General features: G+C 39.6%; 1 protein-coding gene across 5 annotated transcripts; it reads right to left on the reverse strand.

Annotated features, from left to right (window-relative positions):
- Nucleotides 1–3: 3 nt before the first annotated feature.
- LOC139952915 (putative protein-lysine deacylase ABHD14B) lies at nucleotides 4–21,405 on the reverse strand. 5 transcript variants are annotated; one of them, XM_071952258.1, is made up of 7 exons: nucleotides 19,211–19,362; nucleotides 10,249–10,425; nucleotides 9,265–9,392; nucleotides 8,853–8,997; nucleotides 8,349–8,581; nucleotides 3,625–3,815; nucleotides 4–559 (listed from the first exon to the last, which is right to left on the reverse strand). In XM_071952258.1, exons 2-6 carry the CDS (start codon nucleotides 10,397–10,399, stop codon nucleotides 3,627–3,629), a joined length of 846 nt encoding a protein of 281 aa, XP_071808359.1. In that variant the 5' UTR covers nucleotides 10,400–10,425; nucleotides 19,211–19,362; the 3' UTR covers nucleotides 4–559; nucleotides 3,625–3,626. The 5 variants fall into 5 exon arrangements, with proteins under 5 accessions (XP_071808359.1, XP_071808351.1, XP_071808335.1 ...); XM_071952250.1 differs by having other exon boundaries at nucleotides 4–1,535; XM_071952234.1 differs by having other exon boundaries at nucleotides 4–2,987; nucleotides 3,603–3,815.
- Nucleotides 21,406–21,547: the final 142 nt, after the last annotated feature.

Below are 21,547 nucleotides of genomic sequence, written 5' to 3' on the forward strand. Positions count from 1 at the left end.
CTACAACTTGCATAAACACAAACCAAATATACATATAAATTTTATCAACTACATGCAGAGCAGAAGTGTTATTTTGATTTTATGGATACTGCGATAACTTGGGTGTTAAAATTGACACCATGGTGTTGCCACATACACTGAGGAGAGAATCCAAATAAACAGCATTGGTGTTGGGTGTTAAAATAACACCTATATGACACCCACTGGGATGTGCTGTTGAAACATTCAGTCTACACTGACATGGCTTGTGGGTTTTAAACCCACTCAATTAGTCCGCGATGATAATACAATTGTTCCATACAAAAACGCACAGAGTATACAAACCTTATAGACATTATCAAACATTAGACTTGATTTCGAGAGTGAGATTGCGGTTATCTCTCTGCATCAGCCATGCAAATTGCCCCTGCAGATGGTTGTGGTACGCGCTAACACTTGATGTAAAGGTTAATGGTGCAGATTAATCCACAAGAGAGCACTATTTTAGGCAATATTATTATTGGCAATCAGGCAGACAATAAAACTTCGATCACAGACTTGGACAAGTCTAACTCCACACCTAAGTGAGAGTAAAAAAAAAAAAGTTGTATAGTAACACCAAAATTATATTCCTTTTATCCCAGATGCAGTTATTACATCAGTTAACACAATATTTCTGAATACATAAAGTTACATTAAAAAAAAACATCAAAATATGCAAAAGCAAAAGCACCCTAATCAGCAAAAGCACCTTAGAGTCAGGTACACCAGTACACATTTTTTTACGCAAACAATTTAGTATACAATTATCATTTTTTGAGGTTGAACCTTGTGAGTTTAGCTCCAATCCTCCATACAGGTGATGCTGTCAAAGCAAATGTAGTACATGCAGTGTTAGTAGTATCATAAAGCTAAAATTATATGTCTTGTTTAATGCTTTTTTAAAGCCCAAAGATTTCTAGAAGTTACATGACACAGGGTAAAAAACACTTTATTTACATCAACTGCAAGGACTTCGCTAGAAAATGTGAGTGAAACTGTTGTAAACAAAGTGATGCTAATGAATTTAGTTTGTCTTCTCTATAGGTGCCAATTATGGTTAAATAAAGCTCCTTAAAATAGACAGGTAAACTAAAGAGCCACTAGTCTGACCAAGTAACTGATCAAATAAAAAATTGCTGTTTATGTCTTAAAAATTCCCCCAATACAAAAGTGTTTCATATTTTGTTTACGCTTTAAATTATCATCAGTTACAAAACAGGCCCTTACTTAAACCAAGGCTTAACAGGACTTCAAACAACTTTGGGTAAAAAAAAGACAATTTTACTTGGTTGGGAGTTGAACCTAAGACCTCCAGATTAACACTTAATCTACATATACCAACCAATGCGGCTGCAAGTATCTAGCCCTAATATTGTTGGTTTATTTTGTAAATGACTTTGTTGGAGGGTACCAGTCAGACGCCATTCAACCAGTACCTGCTGTGTAGCCAGGGATCACACCCAAGAATCACACCCAAGACTATGATACCATTTCTACCTCCATGATGATACAACCTGGGAAGAGGCAGCAGAGGGATCACCTTAAAGACATTGGGGACTATTGGTATTTGTCAAAGACCACTCTCCTCACTTGGTGTATCTCAACATATAAGCATAACTTGTGAAAAATTTGAGCTCAATTGGTAGTTGAAGTTGCTAGATAACCATTGAAGAAAAAACACCCTTGTCATACGAAGTTGTGTGCTTTGACATGCTTGATTACGAGACCTCAATTTCTAAATCTTTGGTCTTGAGATGAAATTCGTGGAAAAATTACTATGTTACTTCAGAGGGAACCCTTTCTCACAATGTTTTGTACCATCAATTTCTCCCCATCATTCGTTACCAACTAAGGTTTTGTGCTAATAAATTTTGAGTAATTACCAATAGCGTCCACTGCCTTTAAGGATGTGCGACTTTTTGTTTCAAATATTAGGAAACTAACCACAAGGGAAACTGACCAGGTAAATTTTCAACAATCTTGGGACTTGATTTGGGTTTGAACAAAGACAATTTGACTGGAGCAGGATGTGAACCAACGACCTCCGAATTATTTTGCTAGGGCTCTCCCAACTGAGCTATCTAGCCCTATATTAGCGTTCTCTGGAATTTTCACCAAAGCCTTGGTTTTAAAAAAGCCCATTGAATCTGGACTGCATTGTTGCTAAATCCATTTTACACATTTTGTGTCTCAATTTCTTATTTGTTTTCCTCTCACAATTCCTGAAGTCCGTTCATCTTCTAAAGAGTATAATGTTATTAAAAAAAATAAAAAACACACAAAAAAACAACTTTTTGAGACAGACAGACAGGCTTAACCTTGTGGTTTTGTATTTGCATATTGATTTCTTAGGAAGCATCAAGGGAAATATACGCTTACAAATTTGGCAATATTTGCTTGACTCTGTCTTTCAAACAGTCAGCGAGGAGTTGTATACAGGAGTAGATTCAAGGTTCTATACAGGATTGGTACAACTGACAAAAATTGTCACAGACTTTGTGAAAATCTTGGCTTAAATCCAATCAACGTGAAAACCCTGCACAATTTTCAACATCCAAACACATTTTCCTTAATTTAGGCTGTACAGCCAGTCAGCTGTTGCACTACCGTTTCCTTTTCTCAGGAACTCTTATATTGAAATATGACTTCATTTCTTAGTGGAATATTCCAAAGATAAAATTAACTTTGTAGTCAGTAAGCTTTTAGACTAAACTTAAACAATGCTTGTTTCTTGTATGCGCACCAATCTGGTATAGTAGACTGTATTGGATAACCCCTTTGGTTGCTATGGAAGTCCCCATACATGTATTGTAGGGCAGACCGGATGCGCGTCTAAATGCGTACATCAATGCAGCACGCAGCCTTCCTGGTTTGATTTCTATGGCACCCAGACATACCTGTTCACAGGAGCCATGTTGTAGGGTATGATTTTCAATGGTGACATCATACTCAATACGGTCTACAAGCTTAAAGTCACCTGGAAGTGGTATTTTTTCAAAATAAAGCTTTTGTCACTAATATATGTGTTTTGATGAGTGCAATGTGAATGTGAATAGACAGTTTTAAAACTAAGGTTTTTTAAAACCTACTCTTAAATTTGTAAATAACATCAGAACTGATTAAAAAAAAAAAATCAGTTCTTATGTTATTTACAAATTTAAGAGTAGACCCGACCCGAGAGGGCGCTGTTCGTGACGTCAATCGAGGCAGACTTTGCCTGTAGTGCGTAGAGTAAACACAATTGCAAAGTACATGTACGGACCAAGTCGTGAGTTTGTACGTTTTTTCCGGCAATGCCGACTAGGTGTATTGCTGCTGAAGGCAGAAAAACGCTTTTTGAAATGTACCAACTCACGACTTGGACGTACATGTACTTTGCACGTGTGTTTACTATACGCATTGCAGGCAAAGTCTGCCTCGATTGACGTCACAAAAGGGGTAGGCGGAGTCACCCCCCAAACAACTTTATATATTTGTTAAACATATATATCGTGACAAACAATTACTTAAAAAAATTGTTTTATTGTTCGTAAGTATATACTCTTATGTTTGAAAAAAAAAGAAGTATATTTCCAGGTGACTTTAAATGGTCTATACCAATACCTTTACTGTGAGTAGACCTTATCAGCGAAGTCTTTAAGATGCTTGTGGAAAACGAGAGGTTGATCCAAGTAGCAGGCATGCCCGGCCTCCTCAATCTTAACAATCCCTGAGCCGGGGATGTTGCGCAGATTTCCCAACGATTGCACTCCGAGTGTTGTATCTTTGGAGCCATAAACGATCATGGTTGGTACCTGAAATAGTAATTAGGTAACATGAGGAATAAAAAACTAATTTTACTATTTTCTTATCCATAAAGGATCAGCTGTCTATTCTGAAAGTTTAACTTTGTTTTACACTATAACTTAACTAAAACAGAATTAATACTCAAATTTACCAAATACGCCAAATAACTATTACACTGTACAGAAAGAACTTATTAAAGGAACATGTTGCCTTGGATCAGTCGTGTTGGTCTTTCAAAAGCGTTTGTAACCGTTTGTTATAAAGTGCATATGGGTAGAAAGATGTTGTATAAAAGTAGAATACAATGATCCACACAAACATGCCTCAAAATTGCAGTTTTCTTTTTACTTCGTCGACTAACACGGTCGGCCATTTACGGGAGTCAAATTTTAGACTCCCGTAAATGGGCGACCATGGTAGTTCGCACAGTAAAAGGAAAACCATGCAATTTCGAGGCAAATTTGTGTGGTTCATTGTATTCTACTTTTAAAACAAAACATCTTATTTACCAACCATATGCATTTTATAAAAAACGATTACAAACGCTTTTTATAGACCAACCTGTCCGATCCAAGGCAACATGTTCCTTTAATGTATTGTCAGCGTATAATATATGGAAACATGGTGTATGCCCAACATAGACAAAATAATACAAATCCACAGGCAGAAAGCAGGCATTGCAGTTTAGGGTTAAGGATGGAGTGGTCCCGCAGTTTCAAATAAGCGCGAGACTTGCAGTCTATAGGACTTCCACACTGGAATTATAAATCTGCCATAGTACATACATACTTGTATACATATATTCGCATTTATTGGTGCCTTTTTTCCAAGGTTACGAAGCGCCTACAGAAGATGTAACAAAGAAGTCCAAGCTCAAGATGTTCCAATGTAAAGTGAAATAAAACAGTCAAGTATTTCTGTATAAATGGTTTCTTGAATTGTCGAAGTGAAGTTGCATGGCGAAGGAGTAATGATAATGAGTTCCCTTGTCTTGGAGCATTAGCAGAAAAGGCATTAAACCAGCTCTAGAGACTGTGCGATGTTCAGCCAAGAGATTCTCTGAGGAAGCGTGTAGGGAACACGGTGGGACATGCGGTTTTAGCATGTAAGATTTATGGTGGTGACTGGTGAGCAAGTAGACAATGTTTGAGGTCAATTCTGTTTGTGATGAGCAGCCAGTGTAATTTCTGAAGTAGTGGTGAAATGTTGTCATGACGACTGGTCTTAAAGATGAGTCTGGCTGCTTTATTCTAAACTTTCTGGAGACGATTTATGATTTTCTTTGTGGTTCCTTTCAAAAACGAGTTGCAGTAATCTACTCTTGACAGCACAAGTGATCTTGACATGTATCCTCATCAATGTATGGACGTATCTTGGCGATGTTTCGTAGGTGAAAGTTGGTGCTCTTACTCATTTGTGCAACATGATCGTCCATTGACATCCTGGCACCAAACACAACTCCCAGAATTCATACCGATTTGGCAGGTGAAACAGTTGTGGTTTCTCTAAAGTAAACTTAAGTTGACCAAGAGTTTTAATTAAGATGATATCAGTTTTATCCGCGTTAAGTTTGAGTTTGTTGGTCATCATCCAATGCTGAATGTCTTTCACACAAGTAGATAAATTGAACAATCCACATACTGCATCTAACGGGATCTTTGGGTCAATGATGGAGTATATCTGAATATCATCAGTGTACATGCGATATAACATATTGTGCTTGCGCAGAATTTCCCCAATTGTAAACCGTGTAAAGTGTAAAAGACAAGGGTCCAATAACAGAGCCCTGCGGGGTGCCATAGTCGAGATTAGCAGTTAGTTGAGTTCACTCCAGGGGTGGATTTCACAAAGATAGTCCTAACTTAGGACTAGTCCTAGGCAATGCTAAGAGATAGGACTGGTCCTAAGTAAGAACCAGTAACTCATCCTAACTTAGGGGTCTTGTCAAAACTCATCCTGGACAAACTACCGGACGAGGCTCATCCGATGTAATTTTTTTGTCGGACGGGCCATAGGATGGGAGTTTCAATGATACAATGTTTCACACGCTGAATGAGTGTCTTCTTGTCCACAGAGAGCTCTGCGGTTTCACTGGCTGATTAAACACTAAATAAACAAACCCGGGGTTTGAGTCTGGTCCCACTGTTTTGAGGTCACTGTAGTTTGGTGGAGTTTTTAACCCATTGTTTTTTGAAACAGACATGCGGTTACTAGCGGGAATACTAGCCCAGTTTATGTATACCCATACTGTGTCCCCTTCCTCCCTTCTCGAGTTGATAGGTTTTCACCGAATATAATTAAATGTAATGTAGTAGTATCAAATAAAAACTTATTGATGAAAGTATTCATCGATGGCCATCGTCTCATAAAAATCTGTATGCTAATCACAGCCACCTGTTCAATATAGGTAATTCCCTTCAAATGCATGTGTATAAATATACCTTTGAGTTTCATATAGACCATACACCTCCAAACTTGTTAGATCATGGGATAGTGCTGTACAAAGTTACAACAAGGATGTGCAAAAAGTGCACAACAAATTTGTTGAGGCCCAGTTGTGAAACCGAAAACCTGCCCTGGGGAGAACCCCTGCTGTTTCCAGTAGATAGCGATCTAAACACTCTTGGGCTTTGTAAACAAATGTCCTCTGGTGAAGGCCAGTCACTGTGAGCACGTCCTAAAGCCCATCCAATAAAGTAATCACTACAAGGGAATTCAACATGGGACGAGAAACCTCGTTCTGGACGGGCGCCGTCCGATGGCTGTCCAGGATGAGTTTTGACAAGGGCCCTTAGGACTGGTCCTTTCTCTTAGCATTGCCTAGGACTAGTCCTAAGTTAGGACTACCTTTGTGAAATCCACCCCAGGAACATGAACATGGTTAGTGCGACAGTTGAAATAAGATGAAAACCATCCCAAGGCATTACTGGATATACCAAAGCTTTCATGAATGCGGTGGAGCATGATGTCATGGTCTAGTATATCAAACTCCGCTGAGAGATCCAACATAACGAACAAAATAGCTTTTTGTTGATCAATTGCTTTGAGAACGTGATCCTATACACTGAGGAGAGCAGTTTCGGTGCTGTGTGAATTGCGGTAGGCTGACTGGAGTGGTTCAAACAGGTTGTGATGATTGATGTGCTCAGTAAGTCTAGCAAAGACAACTTTTTCGATGTATTTAGATATTGATGAGATGTTGGATACAGTGCAGTAGTTCTTTTAGATCATTCCTGTCAAGTGATGATTTCTTCAAGACGGGAGTCACAATAGCATGGCCTAAAGAATTCGAAAGCATACCCTGTTCGAGGGAAGCGTTCACCACTTCTGTCAGTTTGGGAAGATTGACTGATGAATGTCTTTCCAGCAGCCATGTTGGCAGTGGATCCAAAGCACAAGTCTTGGTTGGTGACTTCATGATGATCCTTAAAAGGTCATCTTCAGTGACTGGGGAAAAGTCATGTAGAGAACCATGAGAAGGAAACTTTCTGTCCTCCAGAGGAGACGATGGATCAATGTGGACATCATCAATCATGTTCGGAATCTTCTGACATCTTCAATCATGTTTCGAATCTTCTGACATCTTAAATCATGTTTTGAATCTTCTGACATCTTCAATCATGTTTCCAATCTTCTGACATCTTCAATCATGTTTCGCCTCTTCTGACATCTTAAATCATGTTTTGAATCTTCTGACATCTTCAATCATGTTTCAAATCTTCTGACATCTTCAATCATGTTTCGAATCTTCATTACTTTGTTCAAGAAGAACTCGATGAACTTCTTTGCAAGTTCCTTCAGACAGTCATTCACAGGAAGAACTCTTGAGTTCCTGTTAAAAAGCGTGTTCACAGTAAATGAATTATATATGACATTGCTCCGTCTTAAACCATTGCCAATAATAAAATTAACGGCTGTGGCTATTGCTGTTTCCAAGTGTGTTCCTAAGGGCCTTCTATGCTTAAACGCAAGTCTCAAGTGACAATCAAGCCGCGACCCTATGGACCAAAGATAATTATGGGGAAAAAACAGAATAATGCAAAACCAAAAAGCCACAGTTTGCACACAAGTGTTCAACTTGCTGAAAATAAAGCACAATCCTGTGACTTTTCTTTTTTTAATTGAAAGGTTTGCAGAAAATTTTAAATTTTGTCACAACAGCTGTTAACGCAATTTATTGTTTTGCTACATGTAACATCCCACTGCATCCCAATGCCACCAGAGCAGTTTGTTTATCAACAACGCAAAGGTCTATTGATGACTTCATCATCAGAATAATCTTGGATGCGCCATACTGCTTGGCAATGTCACTCTGTGTGCTATTCAGTGAAGTGGGCATTTTAGGCAATGCAGCAATTACACCTAAACCTATTGACCACCAAAATCAGGAGCGCGGCACAGTGGCTGCGTGTCACGTGCATGCAATGGGGTCAATATCACCAAACCAAAACTCAACGGACAGTCTGGTGCTATGTGTATTTTATGATAAGAATCATTATTTACGATGTAGGGAACTTGACAAACATGGCTGCCGCTCCTACCTTGAGCTGTTGATAAGCTGCGGCATTATATTTCTGTGTACCAACCGGAGCCACTGGAACGAATCCCTTGAACCTGTCCGGGTGTGCCATGAGGAAGGGGAGGGAGAACGAGCCACTCATGGAAGGACTGACGATCAAGACATTCCCTGGATCCTCAATTTTCATGCTCTTCAGAAATTCTGTCAGGAAGTCCACTGGGTTTAAACCCGAAATGGCTGCAGTTTCCCCAAAACCTGTGAGGAATAAATAAAGAGTGCCACTCTTTTTTTAAACATAAAGAAACTTCAAGTCGCACATTCTCTCATTTTGCTTCTCACACCTGGAATATACCACTCTGGATCCTTCCCTTAAACCCTTTGCTCTTCTTTTTGCTATAGGCCTAAATGGATTTGTTTTTGTTTGTACTTATGCCTCGGATAAAAACCCGTTTGAATTCGAAAGCCAAGGCCATCTCCCACGCTTATTTGATATGGCTCCATTTTTGATATCCCAGCACTACTGTACCTGGAAGATCCACAGCTATTGTCCTGTACCCATAGGATGCAATGACGTGAAGTGTCCCGAGATCAAGCCATGTTTGAGACTTGAAGCTCATCCCATGAAGAAAGACGATGGACCCTTTGGTCTTCTTCTGGGTGCTGTCAACGACCTTCATAAAGACACAGACACATTGTTTAAAACCCTGCAGTCCCTGTATCCACAGATTCTTTCATGAAACCACACATTTATCTCAATTTGATTCATCCCAAGAATGCCTTAACAGGCTCACATTTTACACTGGACTTCAGCACCATTCCAGTAAACTCACAAATGGCAGTCTTGTGCTTTTTGTGAAAATATTTTTTATTTTTTTTAAACGTCATCGTATAGTATACAAGAAAGACAGAAAACGTTAGTTAGAATGACTTGACCATACCTCTCGTCTGAACACTGAGCCTTTACCGCCGAGGTCAACCTTGCCATCGGTTACTCGCAGCGCCAGATTTGCGACAGCAACCTTCTTGATTTCATCCCAGTTAGACATTCCAAGTACTCCAAGTGATGCTGTGATTACAGAATGATGTAAAAAAAGATTTAAAACAAGGGAAGGAATAAACATGGACTGTTGTAGTGGCGAAACAAGACATTTGTTATCTTGGGTGTGGTGGTGGTGGGGGGGGGGGGGGGAGGGAAACATTTTGGGGGAATGTTCTGATGTATACAATGTTCCATACAGTGAAAAAGGTTTAAGAAGTCAATACTAAATAGTAAACTGCGAGTACATCCATGTTGGCTTTGAAAAGAGCTAGTGTGGTCTCACCGAACACTACTCTGCTCGTCTTCAGGAGAAATGTTTTATTAAAACAGGAAGGGGCCTGTATCTGAATGATTGTGTGCTTTTTCATGGGGGGGGGGGGGGACACAAGCCACCTTGGGTTTGTGTAATACATTGCAACAAAACATCACATAACAGTATGTATGGGGTGCCTCATGTAACAATGCTGCATGTAAACCACCAGACAAAACAAACAGACATTAAGACATTGCAGGGGTGCATTCCACAATGAAAAAATACCCCAACAGACAGTTCCTACCTAAAAATGATCCTGCAACTTCAGTACAGAAAGACAGATCGTCAAGAGAGCAAAAAAACACTCATTCGTGAAATAGAACTTTTAAATGATTTGTGGCTTGTCTCCATTTTACTATTTGGCCTAGTTCCTGTGGTTATATCTCTGTAGCGTATTCTGTTTTTATAAATACAATAAAGAGTGAACAATTTCCCTTTGTCAAAAATCACCATTTACTACTCACCGTGCACACATCATGTTCAGTCGAAAAATCGTTTCCTGCATGGCCATTTAATGGAGGTGACATGAGTTTTGTAAAATGAAATACTGTTCATTTGAGATAGACATACCTTTTTGCAAACTTTTAATCAGCAGCTCTTCGTCTAACTCCTCCGTATCAACTTTACTGGAGTTGTATTTGTAAAAGAGGACGATTGCTCCAAGTATCACCACAAAAAGTACAACCTTTGAGTTGAAGGACATTCCTGCTGAGTTTGCCATTCAATAACAGTGTTAGCACTGGTACCCTGCAGATCAAAACGAACACGACTTGTATTGTAGATAAAAAGAGATAATTCTAATAATAAGTAAACAAATAAAGGATCTAACTGTGGCCATTCTTAAACTAAAAATAGTTTATCTCTACTGAAGTTACATCAAACTTTATGAATAAAAATGATTTTTTTTTTTTTTTTAAAGCCATGTAAATATTGGCAGGAGGGTCTAAAGGTTAAGATTATCACAACCACAATGTACCCTGTGTCTCAAAAACCCTATACACATTTGAAATGGCTGCCAAATAAAAAGTATATAATTCTGGAGGACAAGGTTTAGGTGTATGGATAGCTAATGGTCTAAACTTTCACATGACACCAAAAAGTCCTAAAGTAATTGATGATTGGGTGAACACTGCTCACTTTTGTGAAGGGTTGAAAATTAGCTTTCGGTTTACATGAGGTAGTCGTTTGTAGGTTACAAAATTAATTATTAGCATAAAACATTTCTTGATATTGAGTAATGGGGAGAGGTTGATAGTATAACACATTGTGAGAAACTGCTCCCTCTGAAGTGACATAGTTTTTGAGAAAGATGTAATTTTCCACGAATTTGATTTTGAGACCTCAAGTTTAGAATTTGAGGTCACGAAATCCAGCATCTAAAAGCACACAACTTTGTGTGACACGGGTGTTTTTTTCTTGCATACTCATCTCGCAACTCCGACAACCAATCAAGCTCAAATTTTCATAGGTTTGTTATTTCATGCATGTTGATATACAACAAGTGAGAAGACTGGTTTTTTGACTATTACCAATAGTATACAAATATTGACTGCTTCGAGTGCTATGGTTAAAACTATGACTCCCGAGGTGATCTACGGAGCGTTCTATTTTCCCGAGGCGAAGCCGAGGGAAAATAGAACGCTCCGGGGATCACCGAGGGAGTCATAGTTTTTAACCATTGCACGAGTAAAAGCAGTCAATATTTGTTTTATAACACCCCAAACATTTCTAAAACCTGTATTATTATTATTAAGTTACAGACCTGAATGCTACAATCCACGGACGACGCGAACACAGATTGCAAACACTTTTACCTACTGTGTTGCATGTAGTGTCGGACAATCCGAAATGGTTACAGACTATTAATTTATCATCCTCGTACACGCAACTGACGTCTGGGTACTGCACGCCGTGTGCTAGTCTGTCGGACTAGCGCACGGCGCCATGTGCTAGTCTTCGGACTAGCGCATGGCAAACCGACGCTCTATCACACGGCCGTCGTCTAGCAAAACTAAGACATGTCATGTGACGCGCTCTAAACCAATGAGCAGGCACAATACTTGCAAGGGGTGTTATAATATCCACTGTCTTTAAGCCATTATATGTATCCTCGTGTACCCTATATTCACGCACTGAAGACTTGAGATAGAGTTTTAGTTTAATTAACAGAACCAAAACAACTTTGAGCTTTATTTTTATTTGTCCGATGTCATAACCCACCTAAGAGAAGAATTTCAAGCCCGTAGAACGCCATCGAAGCACAATGAAGGTCGTCTTCTGCAAACAACCCCAATTTGCCCCAGCATACGTTTTGCGTCACATAAATTCACGCACTTGTTTTGAAACGTCAATACGGGGTCCCTTTCTATGCCGCGTTCTTCTCAACACTCGAGTCCATGCGGCAGGGAAACTAGAAGGCCAAAACTGCCAGTTAAAACTATTACCCCATCAATTGTTGGGTTTCTACCAGGCTAATTAGCTGCACCCCTATCTTACGACCGGCCCAACCTGTGGTGAAGCCATCAATTTACAAAACTAAGATACACTAAAATGCTGTTTTTTTTTCATACTTAATTGTAATATAACAAATTATGAATAATAAATGAGCGTATTTTTTATCAACAATGCTTTTGATGTTTTTTTTTTTTGTTTTTTTTTAACCCACGCGCAATTTACAATAAAATCATAATTTCTGGAAATTTGCCTATAAGGCGAACGTCCACTTCAACCACCACAGTTTTTTGTATCCCCTCTGTTGTCATGTAAAAATCATGTGATCTTGTAATTGAAGTAATGGTGTATGGCAGACAACAAACGCAAAGAACTTTCAGGGTCTTTTAAGTGTTTTTATCAACCATTTTATAGCAAGGCTACACATCTGGACAAAGTCATCATTCTGTTATGTGTCATAGTAATTTCACAAATGTAAGGAATAAAATGAGGTACGTTGGAGTAGTATTGGACTTTTTTAAAGGAACCTGTTGCCTTGGATTGGTCGAGTTGGTCTTTGAAAAGCATTTTAAACTGTTTGTTATAAAATGCATGTGATTTGAAAGGTATTTTAAAGGGACACACCGGCTCACCGTTTACGCAATTTAGGGGTGTAGAATCATACATAATGTTTTTATTGATGGTTGCTGTAAAAAAAAATCATCAAAATGTCACGTATTTAGCGAAAAATGATTTAAAAACACCAAAGCGGTAAAAGGCCAGTGTATACGTGTTTCCAGCCGTTGCAACTGTCAAATCTTCGTGACATTGTCGCACAATGTTGTAAGTAGACTGGTGCTTTGTTTATAGCAACGCTTTACTACGACGCAGCATAAGGATTCAGTCTATCCATACAACCAGCATAAACGGATCAGGCAAATCCTTCGACGATGGAGGTAGACCTTCGTGCTTCGACGTACATCCAAAGATCGTCACGAAGAACACAAAGAAACTAACCCAGAATATGATGGGACAGGGACAAGTAAATAAAGCATTCCTGGCCCCAATAAACTAGGCATACTACCACACAGCCAATTTCATAATGCCTTCAAAGTCGCACAAAATTTGCTCAGCACAAAATAGTATGCAAAGCTGAAACTGATTACCAGCCAAATTTTAATTAAATTTGAAAACTTTTGGCTGGTGCCCGACTAAATTTTTAAACAGTAAAGAAAATTTGTAAGCAGTATTTTCTGCTAAACAGATGAAACTGATCAATGGGCCCTGTTCACAGTGAAAGATTTTTTTATCTCGGAGGAGGGTAGGGTAGTGCATCTTGAGGGATTCAAAAGCGTCCTTGTGAGAATGTATTTTGATAGGTAAGCGTAGCTGCAAATCTTGAAACGTAAGCCTAGCTTGACTAGGGATTGAAAGCGTACCTTTTGATTATAGCGGAACTGGAACCTAAACATATCTTGGATTGTATAAGCGTAGCTGAGTAGCTGCGTAGTTTGAAACGTAACCATTTCTTTTGGAACAAAACCTTATTTTTTAGAACGTAAGCATATCTTGGTACGTAAGCGTAGCTGGGTATTTTGGAACGTAAAAGTAGCTGTGTATGAAACGTAAGCCTAGCTTGACTCGGGATTGAAAGCGTACCTTTTGATTATAGCGTAACTGAAACTTTATTGTATCTTGGATTAAGCGTAGCTGAGAAGCTGTGTAGCTTGGAACGTAACCATATCTTTTGGAACGTAACCATATTTTTGGGAACGTAAGCATATCTTGGAACGTAAGCGTAGCTGGGTATTTTGGAACGTAAACGTAGCTGCGTATGGAACGTAAGCGTAACTTGACTTAGGATTGAAAGTGGTATACCTTTTGTTATTATAGCGTAACTTGAAGGAACGTAAGCAAAAGTAGCTGAGTAGCTGTGTAGCTTAGAACGTAACCTTATCTTTTGGAACGTAAGCATATCTTGGAACGTAAGCATAGCTTGACTCGGGCTTGAAAATGTACCTGTTGATATTATAGCGTAACTTGAAGGAACGTAAGCGTAGCTGAGTATCTGCGTAGCTTGGAACAGAACCAAATAATACCTCAACAATCTCAAAAATAACACTTCATTCACAAAATTAAAAGATTACATTTGTTTGACAAAATAATGCTTTGATGAAATTTTGTTTTATCATTATTTTTGTTTCAACCTTTTACAAAATTCTTATTCACCTGTCCTTTTTTACGATCGGGCTCCGTTTTTTGTCATCCTTTTTTCTTCTTTGTAAAACATTTTTTAAGCTACTTACACAATAACACTGTCAATATAACAAAATGCGGTATTCCTACGTTTTGACATAATCAATCTTTTTTAATTACATGAAAACTCCTAACAAAAAAAAACTAGGAGCCATGAAACAAAACAGAGCATTATGCGATCATAAGAAATAACGGAATCGACACGAGGTGTACCGACTGACAAACCCACGACGACAAACATGTAGTTTGATGTCTGGCTCCCAACCCCTCCCAAGCTAACGGCGAGACCCGCACGCTTGGAGTTCATAGCGCCTGGGATTACACCTCCAGCCCCCACGAGACACGGCATGTGCGGTACGGTATATGCCCGAGGCTTACGTTCTGATTGCTCCACGCCGTGGGGCCATATAACAAGCTTCCGTTACACGAACTCTTTGAATGCGAATCTTGTGTTAGATTTTTCCCCATTATTTACATTTTGTAGCGATAATTTGAATACATGATCTTTTTCGTCAATTATTAGATAATAATTTTGTTAATTAAGTTAAATTTAGACGGCTGGAAGTAAAACTAGCCCGGAAGGTCACGTGATTGTTTGTACCACTTTTTAGTAAGAAGAATCACGCGACCTGCGTTTTTGTCTTAAAATGCTCAAAAACGGCTAAATTTGTTGATTTTTTTTAAGGACCGCTCTTCTTCATTCCAGGAAGCCCGTTGAAGTCATATCTTAGTCTATTTTGTAGCCCAAATAGCCCAATTCGGCCGGTGTGTCCCTTTAAAAGTAGAATACAATGATCCACACAAGTATCGGTCGAAATTGCGTGGTTTCCTTTTAGCTCGTCGACTAACCCGGTCGGCCATTTATGGAAATCAAATTTTTGACTCCCATAAATGGCTAACCGTGTTAGTTCGCAAAGTAAAAGGAAAACCACGCAATTTCGAGGCAAATTTGCGTGGATCATTGTATTCTAATTTTAAAACATCTTTGTAACCATATGCATTTTATAACGAACGGTTAGTGCCTACAAACGCTTTCCAAAGACCAACTCGACCGATCCAAGGCATGGGCGTCAATCAGGGGGGGGGGGGGACAGGGGGACATGTGTCCCCAACCTTTTGGAGGGTGGGGGACACAATATCAAATGTCCCCCCCACCTTTTTGACCACCTTTATCATGAAGCCCAAGTTTTGCACTGTGTAAGACGAAACCCTGTGTCCCTATATGGGCATTAATCCTGTGGGCAAAGGATAACACAATATCCCCCCTCAAAATTTGCCCTAGATTGCATCACAGAGCACCTAAAATGCAAAATTTTCCCAGGCCCTTAATCGGGCCTGCACCACGAGCCGTAATGGCTTTTCACACGCATGCTCCACCGTTAAAAATTTGCACCTCCCCCTTGAAAGAGTGAAAGGGACGTGTACCCCACCCCACCCCATTTTCGAAGGGTGGGGGACACAGTATCAAATGTTCCCTGTGTCGTTTGACCACCTTTATCATGAAAATCGTGTTTTGCACTGTGGAACACAATATTCACACAGCTCATTGTTCTGTTTCGTTTGCCATTTAGCCGCTAAATGGCCTAAAGATTGCACCACAGAGCATTTAAAAATACAAAATTTTCCCGGGCCCTTGAGCGGGCCCGGACCCATGCCGTAAAGGTTTCACACTCACGTGCTCACTCTTTGACAGATTTTCCCCCTAAAACTTGGTTCATAGATCCGCACTTGAAGATGCTGTCAACCCAAAAGGTTTTACTGCTGCTCACATTTTACAGATGTTCTGTTCCGTTCTGTATGCCTCTTATTGGCCTAGTAAGATTGCACCACAGAGCATCTAGAATGCAAAATTTTCCCGGGCCCTTCAGCGGGCCTGGACCCATGCCGTAAAGGTTTCACACTCGTGAGCTCACTCTTTGACAGATTTTCCCCCTAAAACTTGGTTCATAGATCCGCACTTGAAGATGCTGTCAACCCAAAAGGTTTTACTGCTGCTCACATTTTACAGATGTTCTGTTCCATTCTGAGAGATTTGCCCCATAAAACTTGTGTCTTAGGTCTGGTGATGATAGGGATCAGGCCTGGAATTACACGGCGTCCACGACGGCCATGGCCATCGATGCCCTTCCAACTGGCTGTGATGCCCTTCAAAAATTTCCGCTTTTCACGGCCATAATTGCCGTGCCCTTTTTTCCTTTTGGCCGTCGTGCCCTTTTTTTCCTTCTTAAAAAAAAGGGCAGTCGTGCCTTTATTTTCATTAATAAACCCCAAATATTTACGTGTTTAGTATTCGTCAAACGAAACTTCGCTTGTGAAGTGTAAAAAAATATAATCCAATGCAATCAGGTCAAGAGTCATCATCGTACAAACAACGAGTAGCGCAACTTGTTATTCCCATCGTGACATCCGTTGCAAACACGTACACATGTACATATGCGATTAGCCCGAACATCTGACGTCCCATTTTCACAGGGGACCCGTCTATTACATGAATCATTGAACGATAGCGGGCGCTGTTGTTTTTCGACTGCCCTCTGCTGGTGGCATTGTTACTATGCGTGATCTGAAAAACTTGTTTAGTTACTATCGCTTGCAAAAACTTTTCAGGTCAACTATATAACTTCATAATAGAATAATGCCGCGAAAAGAGCGTTTGAAGCGTTCTGAAAGGGATGAGTACGAAAGCTCTGCTGCAAAATGCAAGAAACTTCTTTTTTGGGCAATTAAGGATCTTTTAATTTTTTAAAATTTTTTTAGTAGGCCTAAAATAAAAGTTAATCAATTCAATGTAATGCCAATAAGGTATGATTTATCAATATCCTTCTTCACGTAAACTGGTCAAATTTGTTTTAACTGATTTTAAAGCTGCTGCTTTATTAATTTCTTTTTGTTTGGGGGGGGGGTAAGTATTTTTATGTTTTTAAATAATACAAATATTGTTTTAAAACTAAATGGTACAGTTTGCTCATAATAAGATATGATTTATCATTGAGATTTGATTATCAATATCCTTATTCATGTGAACTGTTTAATTGGGTTTACCACCCGTAGGGGTCCCACTGGTCAAATTTTTTTTTGCCCTTGATGCCTTTTTTATTTTCACTGTTTTGGCCTTGGTGCCCTTTCTACTGGCCTTGGTGCCCTTCAAAATTTTGCTTGATCCAAGGCCAAAGTGGCCTGCCCTAAAAAAATTGTAATTCCAGGCCTGAGGGATGAAATGCCGTCTGAGCATTAGAATGCAGAAACAATATGGATATAACGAAGCTATAATTCAGTTGCTTTTTAGGTACAATATGATAGCAAGAATAGGTGCAACATAGCTTGAAATAGGCATTAAATTCCAACATCTGAGAGGGGGGAACATCACCCCTCAGATTCACTAGATTGCACCAGAGAGCATCTACGGGCTAAAAAAATTCCCGGGGCCCTAAAGCGGGCCCCGGACCCCACGCCGTAAATGTTATGTCCCCCCACCTTTCAAGACAGATTGACGCCCCTGATCCAAGGCAATGTGTTCCTTTAAACGGGAGAAATTTGCAATCAAACTACCACGCATTTTGCGACCTTGGTAAACTTAGCGTTTTATACATGTATCGAAGGTGGGCTGTTATGGTGACATTGATGAGACCGATGTTAAAAGCGGAGCCATTAACAGCTCAACAAGGTGGGCTAGGCTATATCCTGGTGTCATGTGTTTTCAGTAGGATAACAGGAAAATTGTTCACAATCAAAAACTAATTTTTTTTTTTTCAAATCATCTATCCAATTTTTTAACAAAAACACTTTCACTTCATGGTGTGTTGACATTTTTAAAGTCTTGGTTTTACGTTGCGAGAGACAGTTCGCCATTAACAGTGCTAAATGCATGCACGACATTGGAGCAACATCAATATGTTTTCACACCTTTCATTGGTTTGTATTTTATTGAATATTCAGAAGCTAGTATGGCGTGCAAAATAAATAAAAAATATTATTCAATTAGTACTTAACAAATTTAATTACATTTTTGTCCTAAGGCATTATGGCTACTATATTAGAATCCAGAGATATCATAAGGCATGAAAGTAAAACACCCCCCCCCCCTTGATGCACTCACAACATCCCCCTTGATGCACTTCATAACAATCCGTTTTCCCCCATTTCAGACCAGTAATGTTTGGTTTCAGGAGATAAGAAACCAATCTATGATATTTTCTCTTTGATGTAGACTTAATATTTATTACGCTTATCGGAATTTATAACAGTTATGCAGTAAATAAATAAAAAGAAATTGTTGTCATTTTCACTTAAAATATTTTAATATTTTCCCCACATTTGCACACCATAGAATCCCGAATAGTAACCACCTCATGTGATCCATCTAGTGACTAAAGCAGAATGAAACTCAATCTAGCAGATAGTAATTTTGTTTTGAACTTTCGAGGTTGGATGATGCATTCCTCCATGGATGATGTTTCTTTGACTCATTTGAATTTTGGTATAATAATGCACTAGTGATTTGTACCGAAAATCAATCATTTTATTTATAAATGTTTGAGCATAACCAACGACAGGAAACTTTATTCTCAGCATGATTAAGCCTGATGAAAATACAGACCGTGAGTAAACTGCATAGCTTCTGTCACTGGTGCAGCTTGCACAATTTCGCGGTAAACGGGAATCAAAGTTGGGGACCGAAAACATATGAGGGTCGATAACGTATATGACGCTACAATTCGTACGTAATCTGGTTATTTATGCAGAGAGAACGTAGTAAAGCGAGTGAAATGTGTATAGGTTGCTTAGTACAACAAGGAAAGGAAGTAAACAATACATTTTGTAATTAAGTAGAATAGACCCTACTCACGGCTTGTCAAAGAGTGAATGATACTCTCTGTCTTCAATTCAAGCATGGACTCTGGAGGAAGAAAGCAAGCTGGAGCTACCTAGCTGCGACAAAAACAAACTTCATGAACTTGTACTCGTCATCAATCGAGCGCCCTCTGTAGTCCTTGCTTAGCTAGTTACTTTCACTGTTTTGCAAACCCTGTCTAAAGGCCGGTTCATACTCGCTGCGTATTCACTGCGTACGCAGCGCGCGGACCTGTTTTTTTTTAAGTCCGCAGTGCGTAAAAGGAAGCGCAGTGCGTAATCGTTTTTCGCAAATGCGTACGAATTTTGACAAAATGAAAATTAGGTCGTACACACTAATCGGATGCGTAGTCGGACATATTGGAATATGTTAACATTTTTGTCGGATGCGTAGACGCAATTTCAGTGAATAATGGCAAGAACCTGATACGAACAGATAAAAACTGTGCTTCTTTTTCCAAATCTGTGTAACACAAGCTTGAAAGAATACCGTGATGTAAACAGAACAGTGATTTCATGGAAGAAAATTGGGGAAATTCGCGATAAAGATTAGGACGGAGGGGATTTTATTTAATGAAAAATCCGTGCACCGGACGAATGTATGAACACAAATTGACGCGTTCGTTTCCGCGCGCGAACGCAAACTTAATGCGTATTTAGTTTTTGTTTTGATGAAGTATGAACAGACCCAAAAATCTCCGACTCGGCTCTGTCGAATTTAGGGTCCGGTATCACCCCAAATCACGTGACCAAAAAGGAGGAACTCCTCCTTTTTCGAAGTTATCCGAAATGTTCCGAACGTGTTGTCGTCAATATTCGGACAGTATCGTTGATGTTCGGTATGGATTTGTAATGTCAGTCCTGTCAGCCGTAGATCCAGGAGTTTTTATGCCAGTTATTGCCAATGCAGGCGTTGTGCCTAAATAAAGCGTTTGCAAAGCGATGCGACATGTTCAAAATATATAAACTTGGGAAATCGCTCCGGGATCTGGTAAGTTTTTGTCCTTTTTCTTCAAAAATATTTTTTCAAAGGTGTTTTGACTTTAGTATTCATTAGACATTGATTGAGGATTAAGTTTCATGATTTGTAAAAGTGGTAAAAATGGGGCAAATCTGGTGACTAGCTGTCGAAATTATACGTGTTGAACCAGATTGTCGTTAGTTGACGATCAAAATAATCTCGTAACCCTCCAGCCTGGCGGCCGTTGGGATAAGGGTTACGTTATCGCAACTAGTACGTGAAGACATGGTTTCCCTCAGGAGATGACCCCCCGACCCGGACAAGTTGCGTCATGCTCTATTTTTAGCCGTTGGTGATACCGGTGCGTTTCACTCGCGCAAACGAATCGCAACTGTTCGCGCAAACGTTTTTTATCTTTTGAACGATTGGTGCGTATACGCGATGTCAATATGGCGGCGCCCTGAAATGAAGATGGCGCGCACCATACGTAGGTTTTTTTTTAAACTTCGTTGTTGCTGCAATAGTCCTCTTTTTGACAACATTACATCAACTAATTAACTTTGTTGTTCCAAATCTGCATTATCATCCACCGAAAATACAATGTAATTATGTTTGTGACAACGAAATAATACCGTATACTAGTCCGCCATTTTAAAAACCACTCGCCAACACCTCAGAAATATGTTTGCTTAGTTAGTTGCCAACGTTCGCCAAAGGTGGCGGCGAACAACTCGTTCCACTTGAAATTGTTGGCGAACGTGCGCAACTGTTGGCAACGTTTGCGCGAGTGGAACGCACCCCAGGTATCACCCATGGTTAAAAATAGAGCATGACGTAACTTGTCAGGGTCGGGGGTCATCTCCAGGGAAACCATGTCTTCATGTACTAGTTGCGATAACGTAACCCTCCTAAACAAAAGCATCGTCTTGAAAACAAAGAGCCTACCTTTTCTAGAAGGGTTAGATTATTTTCTTACCAGATTGAGAATCAGCTAAGTCGAGGAAATCATTCACAAAGTCCGTCACTCCACCGATGAAATTCCCTTTTACGCGAGCTCTACGACATCACGACTGAACACCCTCACAGGGCAAAGCGCACGTGGTGAATAATATATAACCCCGTACTAAAAATCACCGCTTGATTTTCATCTGTCTTCTCAATTCCGTACTTAAAAGTGAAGTCAAATTGGAAACATCAGATTTGGTACAGGTATCATCTTATCCCAAGAAACAATGAAATCCAGAACGCAGAAAGTCGGTAAATAAATGTCGGTAAACGGCAGAGTTCTCCAATTCCAAACATCAATACAGACAAGTTAGCGGTTCAGAAGCGGCCATGACACGTGTAAAATGTACCACTTCCTTGCAGTCT

The sequence above is a fragment of the Asterias amurensis genome, chromosome 2 (genome assembly GCF_032118995.1).
Source record: "Asterias amurensis chromosome 2, ASM3211899v1".
NCBI lineage: Eukaryota > Metazoa > Echinodermata > Asteroidea > Forcipulatida > Asteriidae > Asterias > Asterias amurensis.